Raw genomic sequence first — 20,543 nt, 5'->3', positions numbered from 1 at the left:
AGCAACACACACACACAACACACACACACACACACGCACCACAGCAACCACATAGACGACCTGCCACACACATCACACACACCACAGTCACTGCCAACACACCCACACACACAACCACGACGTGGTAAGTTACCATGACTGTCCACCACCAGGCTTGCGGATGGCGGTGAAGCTGCCGGGTAAGTCAGGTGAGGCAGACGCTTTCCTTGACTCCGCCCAACTGAAGAGGCTGGGACACTACGGCTCAGATACCTTGAGGAGGAGGATGAGGAAGAGGAGGAGGAAGGAAGGGGAGAGAGAGAGAGGAAGACGAGGAGGCTATAAGAAATTGACAAGAGATTGAGAGGAGAGGAGAGAGAGAGAGGAGAGAACCATATTGAGTAAAAGGGAGTTAGGAAGACCAATGTAGACGGAGGAGGATGAGTAGATGAGGTAAAGGAGAGGACGAGGAAAAAGATGTGAGAGAGATGGAAGAAAGGGAAAAGAAGGAGGGAGTTGGGGGAGGAGGACCAAGAAAAACCCAATTAAGAGGAGGTAGGAGGAGGAGAGGAGAGGAAGGAGGAGGAGAGAGAGGATAAGAGAGGAGGGGAGGAGAAAGAAGGAGGAAATGAGGAGAGGGGGGGAAGAGGAGGAAGAGGAGGAGAGAGAGGAGGAGGAGAAAGAGAGAGAGAGGAGGAGGAGGGAGGAGGAGGAGGAGCCGGAGAGGAGGGGAGGAGGAGAAAGGAGAGGGAGGGCGAGGGAGGAGGAGGAGTGGCGGAAGAGAGGAGGAGGAGGGAGGAGAGAGAGGAGAAAGAAGAGGGAGGAGGAGGAAGGGAGGAGGAGAGGACGAGGAGGGGGCCGAGGACGAGAAGATTGTAGGAGAGCAGAGGAGGAGAGGAGAGAGAGGAGGAGGAGGAGGAGGAGAGAGAGAGAGTAGGAGGAGGAGGAGAGAGAATCCATGGACGAGCGTGGAGAGGATAAGAGAGGAGGAGGAGAGGGAGGAGGTATGGAGGAGAGAGAGGAAAGGAGTAGAGAGATGAGGAGTGAGGAGGAGGAGGAGGAGGGGAAGGAGGGGCACGGGAGGGGGGGGAGGAGAACGAAGAGAGGAGGAGGGGGAGGAAGCGAGGGTGAGACCGCGAGAAGGAGGAGGAGGAGGAACGGAGAATGAAGCGAGAAGCTGAGGAGGAAACGAAAGCAGAGGCGAAGGAGAGGAGAGACGGAGGAGGGAGGGAGAGAGAGTGAGGAGGAGGCAAGCGAGAGGAGAGAGAGGAGGAGGAGGAGCGAGGAGGGAAGACGCAGGAGGAGGAGGAGAAAGAGAGGAGGAGGAGGAGGAGGAGGAGGAGAGAGAGAGAGGAGATAGAGAGAGAGGAGGAGGAGGAAGGAGGAGGGGGAGGAGGGGTGAGGAGGGGAGAGGAGGGGGGGGAGGAGAGAGGGGAGGAGGAGGGGGATGGGAGCAGGCATGTCAAATATGGGAGAAGAGGAAAACACAGGAGACTTTCTCCTCCTCAGTGTCTCCAGCTGTGACCTCACCTCTGGCTCCCAGGAGTCTCTCCTGCAGCTCTGCAGCCGGACTCGTCCACCTCCTGAGCGTCGCCCCCGACCCCCTCCGGCTCGTTCACCGCCACGCCCCCACACTGATCCAGAATCAGCTGCACGGACTGAACACACACACACACACACACACACACACACACACACACACACACACACACACACACACACACACACACACACCTGTCAAACCCCCTGATGACTGACGTGTGTTTAAAACATGAAACATCATCACCACACGTCAGTCCCACCTTTCCGTCACTGATGACGTCGAGGCGATGCCAGCGCCGGTCGGTGACGGTGGATTTGGGCGGGAGCTGCAGCGTCAGCGTTCCTGATCCGTGGTTTACGCTCAGAGCTGGAACGCCGTTCCTCAACTCTGTAGGGAAACACCAGAGCGCCAGTTTCCTGTTTTACTTTTCACATTAAAACAACATGTTGCGTTGTTATTGTCACTTTCTCTGAGGCTGAAAACGTCTTTATTTTTCACTTTGAAAGACTTTTTAAATTTAAAATTCTTACTCTAGAATCTGTTCGTGGATTTGTTGACGTGTGAGACGCCGTTACAGTTTATTTTTATAGCATCTTTTAACAAGACGATACAAAGAGCTTTAACAGACATAAAAGACACAAACACAAGAAAGAAAGATATAAACAGTTCATTAGAAAATTGACCTTTGACCTTTAGATTCTTTTCTCCATTCATTTCAGAATCGATAGAAAACTGTTTTTCTTTTGTTTCTGAAAACTTTATTCATCCTTGTATTTACCTGAGGTCACATGACCGAACCTCTGACCCCGACGTCACCTCTCTGCATCCGTGTGTGTGTGTGTGTGTGTGCGCTCGACCTGATCAGCCTCATCAAGTTATCGAACATGTGAGTGATCGATGCTGCAGCCACCTTCGATCACCCCCTCCCACCTCACCACCCCACCCCCACCCCCCCCACTCGGGCTCAATGATTATATAACGTTAATGCCACAAGATTATGCAGGAAGTGTTTGAAAGGCCGTCTGCAGGCTAATCCTTTAACACCACGTCAGGACCACCGGGAGCTGACATTAGACTTTATAAAGCTGGTTGTCCACGGAGACGCTGTTGTTACAGCAGCAGACTGGTTCAGTCTTTGTGTTTGTTGAAAAGGACGAGTGGCGGCGGCGGCGGCTGCGTGCTCCAGCAGCACTGCCAGATTAGCGTGTCTGCTGGAGCGCTTAGGAGTTTCATATGTCAGAACTTTTAACTAAAGGACGCCACTGCAGCGTCCAGGAAGCTGCGTGCTAACAGTCAACTCACCTACGGCGATGAAGTCCTCCTGCTCCCCGGAGTGGGCGGGGCCGAGAGGACCGTTGTAGAGCAGCAGCCCGTTGGCCGACTCAGCCAGGAACTCCAGGGAGATGTGGCTCTGGAAGCAAGGCATGATGGGAGGGAACCAGGCGTAGCCTTGGCCGCCGAAGCTGTGTTTGGTCTGCTGGCACTCGGGGCCGTCGAACATGGGAGGACACTTACACCTGAGACACACACAGAGACACTCGTTACTTCACGCCACTGTATCTGCAGACTCTGATGATGCTGCTGGTCGTCATGACGATCTTTACACCCACTCGGTTCATCTCAAAGTTTAGTTAAGATGAGAATCGATCAGTCTATCGGTATAATATCTGTTGCAGTGGCGGCTCACATCTGAGGCCGAATGGCGTGTTTTTTATTTCCGTGGCAACGATCGAACGTTCAGGACGGAGCTGAAAACAGAGGAAGATCCATTTTTATTTTGTTTTGTTTGATGGATTAAGACATCTGTCTCCGACTCTCTTTCCTTTTACTTCTTCCTGTTTATAACCGGCTGTACATTGTAATTTTAACCTGCAATCAGACTGAGATAGTCATGGTTTTATTTTGAAATTACTTCCCCTGTGTGTCTTCATAGTTATTTTACTTCCTGTCTCTGTCCTGTTTCCCTCCTTAGTCTCTGTGCTTCCTGTTGTCTTTTTCTGTTTTACTCTGTTTGCATTCATGACTCTTTAAAAATATTATTTATATATATATTTTTTAATATAATTACATCTTTGTTCTGCCAACGACTTGTCGGCCCACTTGCGGTTCCTCCGCAGCCCACCAGAGGGCCCTGGGCCACAGGTTAGGAACCGCTGATCTATTGGTATCAGTTTCTATAGATACCACATACATGAGGTTGAATGGGTTCATCTGAAATATTGAGAATGATGCATGAGCATAAAAAACACTTGGATATTTAAAACTACTGAGGTTTTAAATCTGAATCCTCAGTAAACTCTTTATTTTCATATTATTCTCTCATATAATTGTACAAATAAACTTTCTGTCAATGTCATCTTGCTAACTGATGATCCAAAGCTTCCTCCACATTCACCACACACAGTTTAACTAACACTTTTCTATAAAACTAACTTGCAGAAGTTTTCTCTCCAGACATGAAAACATTAATTAAAATGAATTGAGAGACCGACAGACAAACACAAAGAGGAAACCTTGACAGAAAACGCTGTTAATTAAACGTAAGTATGGAGCATGTTTGCCAATGTTAATAGGCTTTTTTTATTTTTTTTATTTTTGAGAGCAGAGGAAAGAAAAAAGAGCGGGAAGGAGGGAGAACCATCTGTCAGATTCAGCAGCTGAGAAGTTTCATTTGATATTTAAACCATTAAAATGATGTGACAATTCAAAGTGGACGACTGCACGCAGCTGAGAGGAATCTTCGGAGGGTTTGAGCTCCAAGAGAAATCTACGCTCGCTCTTATTAAATCCCATAAATGTTTCATAAATTTACTAAATGTTCATCGGTTTTCAAATTGGAAATGTCTGCTGGTTTCAGATGATGCTAACAGTTTAGGATTTGACCTGCAGGCGTATAAACCATGGAGAAAAATATGGAAACAGCTGCACCAAAGCTTTAATTCTTCATTTTACCAGTTGACGGTGAAGTCATCCTATAAGCAATATATTTATCTCTAGTCACCACATACATTGCAGTGACCTCTGTCTGCACCTACCTGTATCCCAGCGGTCCGTCCTGACAGGTGCCCCCGTTGAGGCAGGGGCTGGTGGGGTAGGCGGAGCAGGGCAGGTGGATGGCTTCTCGGCCCCTGCAGCCGCACTGCGCCGTCGACGACGCCGACAGCGACACCAGCGACGTGTCGCCGGAGCTGAGAGCCACCGGGGACTGGCTGAATGAAACCTTGTTACTGCAGCCTCCAGACTGACTGCAGTCAGTGTGGGGACAGTCGTCGACGCCCACCTGAGAGATGGACACGCCCAACATGGCCTCCAGCTGGAGCAGGTAAAAAAGTCATACAGTCAAACACAAACAAGAAAGTGCAAATACAAATAAGATAAAATGTTTCTAAATCAAAGAAAAACTTGTACATAGCTGAGAATAATTAGGATAAAATTAACTGAAACAAACTGTTAGCATGAAGCTAACGAAAATAAAAAGGAAAGTCAATGAAACTAAAGTTAGGATTAAACCCAAAACTAACTGAAACTAAAACTAGCATTAAATTCGAGCTAACGTGAGCTAACTGAAATGAAAACCAATGCTAACTGAAACTAAGAGCGGGATTAAAGGTGGTAGGGTGAGGACTAACTCAAACCAGCAGAGGCTTATATGAAACTACAGGTGAAACTAAATAAAGTACTAACTTAAAACTAAAACTAGTTAAACCAGAACAAACAAGCGTCCTTAAAGTTGTGAGCTTGTTTGAACACAGAGACTTTCAGAGAGTGACAGCAGCCATCTTTGATCTAACGTCTGTCTACATCAGTGATACCTGAGTTTACTCTGTTCCCTCCTCTTCCCTCTGTGTGTCTCTGTCATTTCCCCCCCGTTAAAGTTTTGCTGTCATTTGCTTCTGTTGGCAAATTCACCCATTTCCCTGCTTGTCATCTCGACTCTTTTCTCTCGTTCTGTCTTTATGGGTGAGAGGTTTTCATCAGAGTCCCTCAGGGTTTCCTGTCTCCGCAACTGTGTGTTTTTCTTTTTTTGGAGTGTAGTTATTCAGCTGACACTCTTATCCACTGTGACTTCACACTCCCCAGGCAGGGCTTCAGTTTTCTGGCTCCGGAGCCAGTTTCAACATCGTCTTTTTCTTTTCTTTTTTAAGATACTTTTCCTTTCAACCTGAGATAATTCAAGACACAACTTTCTTCTGCAGCATTTGATGCACAAGTTATTTTAATCAGCCTGTGAGCTTTGTGCTATTATTTATATTTAACAATCTGTTTCGTTGTGATTGCGTTTTTTTTAAAGAATAAAGTGCATCACTTTATTTTATTTAGTTTTTCATGTTTGAGCATTTACATGCAGAATGATTTCAGGCCTGCAACTATTATTATTTACATTTATCAAACTATCTGTGGATATTTATCAGATAAACTGATCAATAGTTTAGAAGAGCCCAAAGTGAAGGTTCTTCTGTGTTTTGTCAGAAACTCAAAGATATTGAACTTATAAGAGTTAAAAGCAGAAAATCCACGTCTGATCTGTTAGTTTTTATAAATCAAAGTGAATCAGTTAGTAAATGTACACAGACCATAATACAAGGACGTGTAGAGGTGGGTTTGAATCCACTCAGGTGCGGCCTTCAACACCTGGAACTTACAATTAACCAAAACAACCAGAAATAAACAGGAACAAGAAACTTTTGTGCAACTTGTTTTTCTCAAGTTTCTTGATCTAAATACTGAATCCAAACTGTTTAACTGATCAGTTTAATTATTGATATGATGAATTCATTTGGGAGATTCAGATTTTTGACACTGACGTGATGCAGCTGGAATATCCCACGAGAGAAGCCTCTGCACTCTGACGGGGTCGTGCTTCTGCTCCAGCACAGACAGCACATTAACCGGCTTTAACTTGAGCCTTTTTAATCAGTAAACATGAGTTAATTAGTCACAGGTGATATAATCCTGAGACGCTGCTTCCTGACTGATACGTATACTGAGCACAGGAAGATGAAGAGTTTAATTACGTCTGTGTTTAGGTTGTTTTTTAAGAATCCAACCTGTGGAATGAGAAGGAGCATCTGCTGCAGAAGACCTCTCTCTCATTTATGTTATTTATCTGATAAAATGTTAAACAACTAAAGTTCAACGTTCATTCGTCTCTTTCCTCGTCCGTCTGTTTTTCTTTCTCGTGTCCATTGAACATGTGTAAATATAAAATTGGTTGTTTATTTCTTTCTTTACGTTTTCATTATTCCCTTCGGTCTGAGCAACAACACACCAGCACAGTGACAGCTGAGAGTTCAGATATGTGAATATGACTTTGCTCCGTGTGCGTGTGTGTGTTTAACGTGTGTGTTTAACGTGTGTGTTTAACGTGTGTTTACATGGTTCAACTTCCTCTGAAGTCAGTGAACTCAGGTCAGCAGCTGCTCTCAGGCTGTTAGTGGATCTGAAATATTCATACACATGTACATGTACATGGCATTGTGTGTGTGTGTGTGTGTGTGTGTGTGTGTGTGTGTGTGTGTGTGTGTGTGTGTGTGTGTGTTAAATGGTTAAGGGCCTGTTGAACTGCACATAACAAACGTGTGAATGTGATGTTTAATTGATTAGTAGTTAATGTAACATCAACCGTCTGAGCTGAACATGACACTTTTCCTCTGGTGTTAAACTTCGTTATTGACTTTTTTTTAAATTATTTATCTGCTTCTTTTTATCTGTTTTTTTTAAAAATCTGTATTTATGTGAATATTTCAAGCTTTTAGGAAACAGAAAAGTCGTCGATGATTTTACCTGCAAACGTCAGTGTTTTGTTTTCTGGCATTAAAACTCTGTAATATTATATAGTATATTTTATAACTAAGTTTAATAGCAAAGTAAGAATCGGAAACTTTCCACGGTCTCTCGTCACCTTGGCTTTGTTTGCCGCCACGTAGCCGTGCAGTTTCTCCGCCTTGTAGTACGGCGAGCCGTGAGCGGCGAACCACACGTTCAGTTCCTTCTCCCCCCGTCGCCCGGCGCCGCCGACCGAGAAGATCTGGACGTTTTCCGGCAAAGTCTGAAGGAGTTCAGCCAACGCTCCGCCGAGGACGGAGAACCGACTCTCCTGACCTCCACTGCTCCTGAAGAACTCCTCCACTGTCAGGTCTGAGAGAGGGGGAGGAGGAGGGTGAGGAGGGAGAGTAGGAGGGGAGGAGGAGGGGGAGGAGGAGGAGGAGGGAGGAGGAACAGGAGGAGGGGGAGGAGGAGGAAGAGGGAGAGGAAGAAGAACAGGGAGTTATTTCCCATCATGCCTTGCTAGTTGTGTTTGGTGCGGATGGAGCTGGGGGGGGGGCTGACAGCCCTGAAACCTGGACCCCTTGGCACTCTGGGATACGTATAACATTATCCCTGTCAATAACAGTTACCATGGCAACCGTTGGGGCATGCATGTGTCCTGTGTCAGTGTGTGGCGACATTTTAAAGCTTCCTCGTAGGAACAGGAAGTTAAACTATCGTCACGGCGGGACTCACTGGACAGGCGGATGGAGGCGGCGTTCTGCAGGGCGTCCTGCTGCAGCTCCGTGACATCCACCTGAGCGGTGGAGGTGACGTCGGGCCAGGCGTGGTCAGAGACGCGTACCTGCAGGTGGTAGGAGCCCGGAGGCGTCCCCTCCCTGATGCTCAGCTGACCCGAACTCTGGTTGAGTCCGAACGACCTGAGAGAAGAAGAAGAAGAAGAAGAAGAAGAAGAAGAAGAAGAAGAAGAAGAAGAAGAAGTTATATTTTATTTTTATTCCTTCTTTTGTTTTTATGTGTTTTATTATTATAATTTTATTTAATCATATTTTATTCAAACTTTTTATCAGTTTTATGTTATTTTTTTATTAATTTATGTTTTTAGTTTTAATTATTTTATTTTCTTAATGGTTTTTAATTCATGTTTCATTTTCATGTTTGTTTCATTTGTTTTATCTTTACACCGTGCACACGGCTCCTGTGGTTGTTCCATGATAACTCACATCCTGCTTCCTCCTGGAACTAAATGTGCTATAAATAAAGATTTGCTTGATTATAATACTGAAGGGAAAGTGGAGCGAGCTGAATGGAACGAGGCCAAAGGGTTGATGGGTAGGAAATGTTAATATCTGATGCTCGGTGGTAAATGTGGGTAAACTCTTCCTCAGATGGGACTCCTCCTCCTCAGATCAGACTCTGAGCAGATGGAGGTCTGCACTTGAACGTGGGTCCATGTGGGGCGGGAAAACTTCTGCGCTCTCTGCTCTGCTGCGCCAGGAAGTGGATCCCAGGCGCCGTGGCCCGGGTCCAAGCCCCGGTCCTGAGTCTGAGCCATCGGTGCTCATGTAACTGTTTAACCTCCTCGCGCCGAGTTGACCTTCAGAGCTCAGACCAGACGGATTAATTAACCGTGACTGAGTCGAGGCCAGAACACGTCCGAGATCGAACCTGCTGCTGCTGCTGGGGAGGGAGGGGGAGGGAGGGGAGGGAGGGGGGAGAAACTGTTTCCACCTTCTCCTGGATTCACGTCACGCTTTAAAGATTTCAGGCCCTGCGACGCAGCACTTCACTGACAGGAAACAAATGAGGAGATATAATGTGCCGATCAATTCCAGACAAATCACCGTCTGCTGTTTGCAGCGGGAGACGCAGGAAGCTGATCTCTTCTTCTCTTTATGCTGTTTGTCGTCCTGACTTCCTGCGAGCTGACGCGTTTGTTATCGGCCCTCTGGGGCTTCTTCATCTCACCTCCACACTTTGTACTTCTTCTTCTTCTTCTTCTTCTTCTTCTTACGTCCCTTCTCTTCTTTTCTTTTTTATCAGTTCTATATGTAAATAACAAGCAACCTGAACCTGATCCATACTGGGAACAAATTGCTCTCCGCCGGCTGACAGGATGAGGGGCGGCGGTTCAGGAGCATCTATGCTAATTCCCTCTCTGGCGGTGTCTTTGTTCTCGGCCGCCTCTCGTCGTCTCTCGTCGTCCCTCCTTGTAGGTGTCTTGTTAGAAGAGGAGGTGGCACGGAGCGCAATCAGGCTCTCCTTTCAACGCGTCCGCATGAAGCCTCGCCTCATCAAACAAAACGAGCGCGCCCTCGCTGCGCTTCACTGGGAATTTTCAATACCGCTGGTTATGAAGTATTAATAGCACTGTTCCTGACAAGTCAGATCCCTTCTCTATCTCTCTCTCCTCTGCCCTTTCATTCTCTTTCACTCTTTCTTTGTTTCTGCCTTCAAACTGCCTGTTTCTCTGTCCCAATTTTCCCTCTCTGCTCTTTTGTCGCTCGCACCTTTGTACTGTCTCCCCCTCTCTATTTTAAATCTGTCAGTTCCTGTGCAGCTCTTTTATTTCCCTCTCTTCTTCTTCTTCTTCTTCTTCTTCACGCGTCTCTTGCTGTGTGTCACATAAGAGGGGGGGACACTTTTTTTGGAGGGAATCTTTTCTGCGTTAGCTCCGACACGTCCTGAAACAGCTTCACATCTGCCATTCTCCGGAAGCTTTTATCCAGAACTACTCAGGATAATTCGCCTGATGGGAGAGCGTGTGCATTTATAGTAAAGATGGTCGACACGGCAGCGGGATTTAACCCTCCCTTTTGACTTTCATTTATCTCATGACTTCGCTGGTTTCATTTCAGTCTCACTGAAGTCTCACAGACGTGGTTTCATCATCTCTTCACGGAGATAGTTTGAGTTTTATTTGTCCAGGTTTGAGACTCGAGAGTGGCTGAAATCTTTTATATCTAAGACACAGATATAAAACTTTACATGTATTTCCCCTAGAAGATAAATAAAGTATCTATCTATTACAGTATCTTAAGCTGGACTGTGGTGCAATGAATTCTGGGTAAATTAAAACTTTGGTGCCACCACCTTATAAAGGATTTATGAATGGTTTATAACTAGTTTACTAATCATCTTGTTAACACTTCATACATCCTTTATAAGTCGTTAGAACCCATTAGATAAAAAGGACAACAGTCACCTGTTGCTTGCCAAATAGTGAGCCGACATGTGTCTGTGCTGTTCAGCCTCACATCCCATTAGTTACTGAGCTTTCTGTGTTTCCTCCGTCATCCAGCGTTTGTAGCTGCTGCTTCTTCACATATTCATATTAAGTATAATTTATATATATGTTATAATTCATGCTTTTTTAAAAATGGAGATTTTCTTTAGGATGTTAGCATTCAAGGTAGCTACAAACATTTATAACTGATGAAAGGGAGTCTTACTGTGAAGGGTAAAACCCATCAATGTTTATTAATAAATTACTACAAGGCTCCTGTTACCAGTTATTAATGGTAGTAACTCATTAATCAGATTAATTAGTAGTAAGCATTAACTTGATCTTGCCAAATAGTGAGCCTGCGTTTCTAAACACGGGAGCAAAACAATCAGCTGATCGAGTTTTAAAGAGTTTCTCCTTAAAGAATCAGCTGATTGTTCGTGTTCTCTGTCGTATTTCATCTCTTTCTACGCCTCTTCATCACTTCCTCTTCCTCTCTACTTCATTATCCACCTCGTTTTTCCCCTCAGCTGTCCATCTCACTTTGCTTCTCCTATCCACTGTTTCACCTCGTGTCCTTCAAACTCTTCCTCGCCTCTCTACTTCTTCTCCAGCTCTACTTTCACTCCCATCCCTCCCTTTCTTCACATCCTCTCACCGCTTCCACCGCATGAGATCAAAGTACCTGGTTGGCTTCCCTTCGAACCGGTACACCTTCTCGCTCCAGTCATCAAGGTCGGGGGATTGAATTTGTCCGAGCGCCGTCGTCGGGAGGATACCTGTCAAGGAGGCGGGAAATTAAAGAAAGGAATTACTTTTGAGTGCAAATGATCCCTGAGGAAGAACCCAAATATTGAGAGTGAAGGAGGGAAATGTGGAGGCTTCTTTAAGGAGATAAGGTGGCGGGCGACGCCTCATTGGCACGCACGGTCATGGTTTGACAGCACAGCAGGAAGATATGCAACATTAGTGTTTCCCCCACTCGCCCCAAAAAAAGCCGAACGCGGTGCTGTAATCTCTTTAGCCGTGAAATCAGCTGCCTTTTAAAAATGGCTCCTGTTTCTGTGCCCGTCAAACCTGGGAGTTAATTGTTTGCTTCATGGCATGTTGTTGAGGTACGTGATGGATTCATATTAGCGGGTTAATGTACTTTCATGTGGAAAGGCCCCGGAGAGGAAATCCACTAAAAATACATTACAGAAAACCTTAGTTTTTCCAGCAAATTACAGCGGGATGACAGATGGTATGAAATGCTAAATAAGTGATGTGGGCTGCAGCGAGAGGCTGCGAGCAGTCGACTGTGACAAGTACAGTCTTAACAACACGAGCGCAGAGCACTCAGGAGGTGGAGGGAGGGGACGCCGGGGGACCTGAAGGTTAGAGGAGACCGTCTGTGATCCGAGAGACACCGGTTAGAAACCCTCAGACCAGCTGGTGAACTCTAGACCGGGACCGTGAACGAGAAAATGCTCTGGAGAGCAACCACCAGGGTCCAACATCAACTTAGGAGAAAGTAGGAGGTTGTACTCGGGTCTCAGGTTCACTCGGTCTGTTCCCGGATAAATGAGGGTTAATAAGTGAAAAACAAAAATGCAAAATAAAAGTCAAATAGAAACTGATAAAAAAATTTAAAAAAATCTATGAGAGCTATTAAATTGTCTAGTGTTCAAGTTTTATCAGTGTGAAACTTTTCTCTTGCAGCAGTTCACTTTGATCCTCTGCTAAATAAGAGAGGACACAACCTGCAGTTCCTCTAATGACCACTAGAATCTGGCTCCAACAGTGAGTCAGTCCCCATAGACTCCCATGTTAAAATGTCCAACTTTACAGCAGAAATAAACATGTTTACAGCCTGGTACAAAAACTGTTTTGGTCTCTAGAGCTAATTTCCCCAATCAAACATGCTAACACTAAATGCTAAATGCTCCACTACGTTCACAAGCTAGTTACTAACTTTGCCCAGCAGCAATTTAGTGCTACACAGTTAGCGTACAGATTTCCTGTTTGTTTGCAACTTCAAATGTATATGAAAAAATAAGAAATGTTAATTTTGTTGTTTTTCCTTTTGTCTTACAAAATGACAAACAGTCCCGATAAGAGAACAGTTAAAGTGCCAGATCAATAAGTGGTATCGATAAAAGTAGTAGTACTGTTAAAATCTTAACTAAGAAATGTATGGAGCAACATGGAGGACACACAGCCCCTCCCCTTCCTACGGAACAACGTACCCTCATAACTGTAGACGATGAAGTTGGTGTGTCCTGGCGAGTGTGGGTGGTCGTTTCTGTCGCCGATGACGACCGTCAGCGTGCTGGTGGAGCTCATCGGAGGAGAGCCGCTGTCAATCATGAGGATCGGGAGGAGATACTCTTTTTGCCGCTCGCGGTCGAAGGTGCGGAGGGCTGTGACGGCAGCGCTGCCGTTCCGGAAGTCGGTCAGATTGAAGTTGGTGGCGTCCGAGGTGAGCATGAGGAGCCGTATGGAGAACGGCCCGCCGTTGGTGGAGGTGTCGCGGTCTGTTGTGTGGAGGAGGAGCGATGTTTCGTTCATTCGTACCGCCTGAGGTGCCGGCGCGTTCTCCCAAACAATGGGTTTGTAGGCGACCTCGAACTCCGGCCCGTTGTCGTTAACGTCAAGCACAGTCACCATCACGATGGCGGTTCCGGTCAAGGGCGGACTCCCGGCATCTGTGGCGTGGACCATGATCCTGTGCTGCGAGATTTTCTCCCTGTCCAGAGAATCAGCCACGACCACCCAACCAGACTGGTCCACTAGGAACTGGCTGTAGGGGTCCGACTCTTTCGAGATACTGTACGAAAAACGTCCATTTTGACCCGAGTCTAGATCAGAGGCCGTTACCTGAGCAACAATCGTCCCCACAGGTACGTCTTCGGACAAGGCGGGTGACTCATAGAACTGCGGGAAGAAGACGGGGGCGTGGTCGTTGGAGTCTTCCACCTGGACGAGGCAGTAGGCCAGACTGAAGAAATCGGCGTCCTCGGCCTTCAGGGTCAGATTGAAGGTTCTCTCGTGAGGCTTTTCAAAGTCGACCTTCTTCTTGAGCTTGACGACGCCACGTCTGTTGACTTTGTCCGTCTCCACGAAGAACTTCCTGTCCTCGTCACCTCCGACGATGCTGAAGGTTACCACGGCGTTCTCGCCCTCGTCTCCATCTGTGGCGGAAACGACGAGAACCTCGCTGTTCACCTCCAGATCCTCCGTCACCTGACACACAAAAGTACATGTTATTATTACTAATGATGATGTTGACAGGTGAGAGGTTTGTCATAGACAGGTTGACTCACCTGAGCAGTGTAGACCCTCTGAGTGAAAACAGGCGGGTGATCGTTGACATCGGAAACCATGATGGTGGCTGTCCCTGTCCCCGCCAACCCCCCTCCGTCCCTGGCCTCCACCACCACCAGATACCGGTCCTCCGCCTCCCGGTCCAGGGAGCGTAGCACCGTGTAGATGGTTCCCGTGGTGGCGTTGATGGAGAACAGGTTGAGGTTGATCTCGTTGCGGACGTTCTTGATGATGCTGTAGGTCAGCATGGCGTTCTTCCCCTCATTGGGGTCGTCCAGGTCCATGGCGCGCATCTCCATGACGGAGGTGTCGGCAGGTGAATTTTCAGGCACTTGGCCGACAAAACATCCGTCTACTTCCAGCGCCGGACACGGGAAGAAAGGCGCATTGTCGTTGACGTCTCGGACCTCCAACAGCACATCGGCGAATCCCGTGAGTCCGGCCCCTCCCTCGTCTGTGGCGAGGACGAGGAATCTCCAGGCTGGACGCTCCTCGCGGTCCAGACGCCGCTGGGCGTAGATTCTTCCGGTTCGTTCGTCGATGGTGAATTCACCGCCGGCGCCCTGACCATGGAGAGAGTAGCGAACGGCGGTTTGGTCGGCCTCCTGGTCTGGATCTGTGGCCGACACCTGCAAATAAAATGAAAATCTTTCACAACACAAACTCTTTCTACGATCCTCTCAGGTCAGCTGGTCGACGTCTGCAAACTTGTCCCAGTCAAAACTAAAAATGGAGGATCAGCATTTAGTTTGTTTTTTCTTTGCAACGCTGGAACAAACCTCCAGAAGATTTAAGACGAATATCAATTACCAGAAATATAAGATAACGTTTGGTTCAGCAACTCGGAGATTCAGAGAATTAGTTGTGGGAAGACGGCGGGGTTACTCTGGGTTACTCTGGGTTACTCGGGGCTACTACGGTAACTCGGGGTTACTTGGGGTTACTCAGGGTTAGTCTGGGTAAGTTGGGGTTACTCCAGGTTACTCTAGGTTACTCGGGGTTACTCCTGGTTACTCGGGGTTACTCGAGTTACTCGGGGTTACTCCGGGTTACTCCTGGTTACTCGGGGTTACTCGAGTTACTCGGGGTTACTCGAGTTACTCGGGGTTACTCTGGGTTACTCCTGGTTACTCGGGGTTGGAGCTGCCACCGGTGGATGTAAGCTATTTTATTACTGTCTAAAGGTCTTAATATCCTTCAAATGAAGCGGTTGTTGGAACGTCCAACAGAGTCTTAATCCCCCAAATTTCCAGGGAGGAAAGGTTTTGAACACTTTTCCCTCTACATGTGGTCGGTGACACGTCGTACAAACTTCAAACACTAAGGCCCGTCATCACTGTTTACATATAAAATCAGGTTTAAAACTCATCGTCTCTGTTGCCTTTGACTAAATCTTAAGAGCTGGATTCTGGATGACATGAATTAATGTCACACAGATCCTTGTAATCACGAGGACGCGGCTGGTATCACTTAATATAAAAATAACTCATCACTACTACAACTCTTTGGATCTGAACTGTTTCTCAGTTTTTATCTTTTCAAAACATTTTCTATCCTGTTGATGCAGGTTTTTTAATGTCTTATTCTAAATTTTCTGTGCTCCTTGGATATTCTCTGTTAGAGAAGAGACAGACTGCTTTACAGATGGGTGAACGTGGAGGTGAGTCACTACAGGTAAAGGAGCTTTTACAGTCAGAGCCAATGACCTCGTTTAAATCTCTTCTTAAAACCTGCTTTTATCGTAGAGCTTTTTCTTGATTTGTCTTAATTCAACTTAATTGTACTGACGAGGTGAATGTGTCTCCCTAATAACCTTTTACTGATCAAACTGTATTTGATTCTGTTTTTATTGTCCAGATTACTGAACTTTACTCTTATGGTTTCATTGATTTTTGATCATCTTGCTGGTGACACTACCTTTGGTTTATTTGCAGTATTATACTAATAAACTTTAATTAGTATTTTGTAATTAGCTTGTTTAAACTCTGTTGCCTTTATACGACCTCCACGTCTTCTTCTGCTGCTTCCTGTAAAGCACTTTGTAACGTGGGTTTAGAAAAGGGCTCTATAAATGAAGATTATTATTATTATTATTATGTACATTTCTGTGATATTTAAATACTTTTAAACTCTCAAAACAAACAATATGTCAAAAACAATAACACAAAACACCAACACCACTTTCTGTTGGAAATAAAACGTGTTTTATTAAATGAGGCCTGAAGTGAAACACGGTCACATTTTCAGACTTTTCACTCCAATTCAATGATATTCTGCTTCTTTTAAAGGAACTATTGCTTTTTGTTGCTTCTTATCAAAACCGTTGAATAGCTTTTTTCATTATGTACAAATGTCAAGCCCGGCAAATAGGACACGAGGCAGGGAGGTGATTGCGGCAGCTGCCCCCGCAACACGGGGGGGACTCACTCTGCAGCTCAGGAATAAACATTTCTCTGTTGCTTTTGTCCTGTTTGCTTAATTAACCTGCCTCCCTGCTATCTCTCTGAACGAGGGGACACGAGCAGCGGCGGCGGCGACACGAGCTCTCACATCTGTCATCACGACACACAATGCAATTAAAAGTTAATAGACGCCAACAAACGCAGGGAAAAGTACACTTTTACCCTTTCTTCTCCTCTTTTCTCACCAGAGGGTTTGTTTACAGAAGCCTTTGAAGTCCCCCACGCTCCTCCTGCTGCCCCCCCCCCCCCAGGCTCTTTGCATTTCCTGACAACGTGATGCAGGTAGACAATATTGAAGATGAGCAGTCACGGCGCCACAGAGGAGGCTGCCGCGCAGGTGAAGTCAAAAAATATTCATTTCAAATTGGATTTTCCCCCTCTGTTCACTATCTGCTGAATTGTATTAATGCGCGGGGAGCTGAGAGCGGCGCGCGTTCAGGGAGGGGCCGGCCGCCCCGCGCCACGAAAAACCCATTGAGAGCGTCGGAGAGGAACCGAGCGCACATCAAATCAATTCCAGCAGGCGGAGGAGAGCGGGGGCCCGGGCTGAGGACTAGGTGACACATGCCTCTCTGACGGGGATTACTTCCCCTGCCCTCTCCGACGCGCCTCCACCTTTTTTATAATCTGATTTATCTCGGCGGCACACGCATATTACTGTGAATTACCGCAGATAGGTGTGACGAAAGGCGGATGAAGGAGGTCGACTCTGACTTTTCTAAAGGCAACTTTTCAGCTCCTGCAGGGCCCTTCCCGTCAGGGCGCCTCCATCAGCTGATGTTGTGTCAAACGACGCCACACATGTGCGATGCGTTAGCGTTGGAGACACTGGATCTGTGCTGAGGTGTCGCTCCGGGCTCATTCTCCTCCTGCGTTTCAAGCGTAACCAACGCTGTTAGATTTTGCATTTAAACCTGATACAGCTCCACATACTGTTCATATGAGCATCTGACAGTTTAACAACGAGCTCTTTTCTTTAAAGGCGGAGGTGCGTTCAGGAGGTGCTGCTCTCTCGTGTGTTTAAACGATTTCATCTGGAGAGGATGGACATCTGATCGGTGCTCGGAGTGAAAGAGTTTAGATGAAGGGTCACACAGAGTAATAGAATATAATATCTTCCAGACGTGGATCGATCACAGTCAGCTGTGGGTCTGCTGTCTGGTCCTCCCTCCTCAAGCTTCATATCATAGCTTTTTGGTAAGTGTTTTAAGTTGAAGGGCCAGTCGCTGCTAACAGCGATCTCCCGCCTGCAGCAGGTCTCTGGTCCCTCAGACAGACTTTAGCTCCACCGTCTCGGGCTGCAGCTGGTGGCGGTGGTTCTGGTTCTGCTCTGGCGGAGAACTGGTTCATGTGGAGCAGAACCCAGAGCTGCGGTTAGCGGGCTAGCTGTTTATCAGTTAGCATGGCCTGTTAGCAGAGACGGAACTTTTAAAATTAAATATCTAAATATAGAATTGCGACGATTTGCTTCCAGTTTATTCTAAAAAGATTATTTTGGATGTTTGTCCACTCGGTTAAAGGAGCCAGCTTGTGACTGGAAGGTCGCCGGTTCGACCCCCAGACTGGCAGGATTAATCCAACCCTCATCAACACCACTGTGGTGCCCTTGAGCAACCCCCCCGCCCCCCATCATATGACAGAGTCCTTTAACCTTCAACACTCACTGACCTCCAGGATGAAGACCGGCAGCTGGGTGAGCTCCTCGGTCACGGCGGCGTGGTACTCGGTCTGGCTGAAGACGGGCGCCTCGTCGTTGTGGTTGACCACCTGGACCACCACCAGCGTCTCGTTCTCCCACTTCCCGTCGGAGGCGACCAGCCGCAGCTCGTAGCGCTGCTCCATCTCGTAGTCCAGCGGCTGAGCCACGAAGATGGTGCCGACCTCGGGCTCCACGTCGAAGGTGCCCATGGTGTTCCCCGAGGTGATCTGGTAGCGCAGCTTGGCGTTTGCACCTGGGCGGAGGAAGAGGAAGAAGAGGAGGAGGAGGAGTGGTGAGTTTGTGTCGACAGGTGAAGCTGGATGTCGACACCTGGACGTCTCCCGCCATCGATTGTAAGACGCCAAAATAAGGGTAAATGTCGAGCTGTCAGTCATGTGCAGCTCTTATTGTGAAAGGAAATTTTTTGAATGATATTGGAGAAGATTGAAGGAAAACAAGACACACACACACACACTCACACACACACACACACACACACACACACACACACACACACACACACACACACACACACTCACACAGAGGGATGACCCTGTGTGGACAGCAGCAGCATCTCTCTCACACTGGGGCTCATTAGATGCCTGCTCTCCTCCTCCTCCTCTTCCTCCTCCTCCTCCCCCTCTTCCTCTTCATCCTCTTCCTCCTCCCCCTCCCCCTCCTCCTCCTCTTCCTCCTCCTCCTCCTCCTCTTCCTCATCATTTCATCCCCCTCCTCCTCTTCTCCTTTTCCCCCCTCCTCCTCCTCCTCCTCCCCTCCTCCTCTCTGCTTCCTCCTCTTCCCCCCCCCCTCCTCCTCCTCCTCCTCTCCTCTTCCTCCCCTCCTCTCCTCCTCCCTCCTCTCTCCTCACACACACGGAGTCGAAAATACACAGAATCTCTACATCTCTCCTTCCTCTCCTCTCCTCTTCCCTCTTCCAATTCCCTTTTGGGTTTTTTCCCTTCCCCTCTTTCGTGGTCACCACCTCCTCCCTGCCTCTCTCTTCTCTCCCCACGTTCATCCCAATCCTTCTCCTCTTTATCTCGTTACCTTTCCTTATCTATCACCTTCTCTCCTCTCCTCTGCTCCTTCCCCCTTGCACTCTCCTCTTCCTCTTTTCTTCCTCTCCTTTTTCCTTTCCTCTTCAAACCCTGCTTGTCCTCTTGTCTCCTATAACCTTACCTGACCTCCTCTTCTTTTTCTTGCCCCATCTTTTTTCCATATTTTCACCTTGTTCTCTCTTCCTTTTATCTCCCCTTCCCTTCTCCTTTTTTCTCCTTCCCTCTCCTCCTCCTCCCTCCGTCTTTCACTCTTATCCTTCCTGTCTCCTAAACTCCTCTCTCCAGACCTCTTTAATCCTGTCGCTCACCTCCCTCCTCTCTTCGTCTCTCCTCTTCTTCAAGCATCAGTCTTTCTTTTCTTTCTTGTCACTCCCTTCCCTCCTCCATTTCTCTTTTCCTTCCCTCATCTCCTCGCTTCTTCCTTTCCTCTCCTCTTCTTTCCTCGTGAAGTGTTGAAATGTACACACACACGCACACACACGCACACACACACACACACACACACACACACACACACACACACACACAGCGGCATGTTCAGAGCCCAGAGGCAGGTCTGTCAGGGTCCGGCCTGCTCTCTGTTTACCGGCACCAAGGAGACTTTAGGAGACAAACACCATCTGTGGAGACATGGAGGACCTTCATTATGACACTGGAGAGAGAGTGTGTGTGTGTGTGTGTGTGTGTGTGAGGAAAAGCTTAAGTGCACCGGTCCGTCACAGCCTCTGAGCACGACCCATCATGACACTCACCGAGCAGCTGAGTGTGTGTGTGTGTGAGTGTGTGTGTGTGTGTGTGTGTGTGTGTGTAAATGTGCGTAAGGGGAGTAGCTCCAGCGGTTTTTGCCTCCGGCAGCCTCCCTAATGATCAGTCTGGCCATATGGTGTTGCCCTCTTACACACACACACACACACACACACACACACACACACACACACACACACACACACACACTGGGGGATAGGGCTGATTTAATTCGCAGCCTAGCAGGAGGCCCAAAATTGAGATTAAGGTCAGATCTGTGCTCCTGGAGAGGTGGACCGGAGGGGGAAGTCCTCCCTGAGCGCTGACTGCAGGTCGACACTCTGAAGGACTGGACTCATCACTGCAGAAAGTTTCATTTCGCTTTTAAAAACCGCATTAGGAAATATCACATGTTGTGGCCTCAGATGGCTGCGAGAGATACTGCAGCTTTTTGAAATTCAGGCGACCGCATTACCCAGAAACCCCGTGCGGCGATGTCATTAAAGCAGAGTGTGGTACTTTTATTCTGAAGGGAGACAAACATGAATCTCAGTTTATCTCAGGAATTTGGGGATAAATTTTTCCCAGAAATTAGAAATAATTAACACAAATTCAAGAAGAGTTAGCGCTGAACCCTGAGCAATCAGAGCAGCGGTCTGTCTTTGACCTGCGTGTGATTGGACGGGAGGATCCAGCGTGCGATTGGGAGCCAGTATCCTCGGAGAATTACGGTTATAATCTTCCTGATCTCTATGAA

At 47.3% G+C, this 20,543-nt stretch overlaps 1 protein-coding gene across 1 annotated transcript in view; it reads right to left on the bottom strand.

The window, feature by feature from the left end:
- LOC111234095 (neural-cadherin-like) overlaps positions 1-20,543 on the bottom strand; it is a 134,926-nt gene that overhangs the window by 6,060 nt on the left and 108,323 nt on the right. Inside the window, exons 18-27 of the mRNA XM_022762013.1 lie at positions 17,954-18,237; positions 13,823-14,452; positions 12,746-13,742; positions 11,203-11,296; positions 8,027-8,211; positions 7,425-7,660; positions 4,558-4,835; positions 2,825-3,039; positions 1,782-1,909; positions 1,510-1,637 (exon numbers count right to left, since the gene is read on the bottom strand). Coding sequence (XP_022617734.1) covers positions 1,510-1,637; positions 1,782-1,909; positions 2,825-3,039; positions 4,558-4,835; positions 7,425-7,660; positions 8,027-8,211; positions 11,203-11,296; positions 12,746-13,742; positions 13,823-14,452; positions 17,954-18,237 — 3,175 coding nt within the window. The remainder of the gene's footprint in view (positions 1-1,509; positions 1,638-1,781; positions 1,910-2,824; positions 3,040-4,557; positions 4,836-7,424; positions 7,661-8,026; positions 8,212-11,202; positions 11,297-12,745; positions 13,743-13,822; positions 14,453-17,953; positions 18,238-20,543) is intronic.

This window comes from Seriola dumerili, unplaced genomic scaffold (assembly GCF_002260705.1).
Source record: "Seriola dumerili isolate Sdu_G_001 unplaced genomic scaffold, Sdu_1.0 BDQW01000435.1, whole genome shotgun sequence".
Lineage (NCBI taxonomy): Eukaryota > Metazoa > Chordata > Actinopteri > Carangiformes > Carangidae > Seriola > Seriola dumerili.
This window is presented reverse-complemented; position numbering and strand designations above follow the sequence as displayed.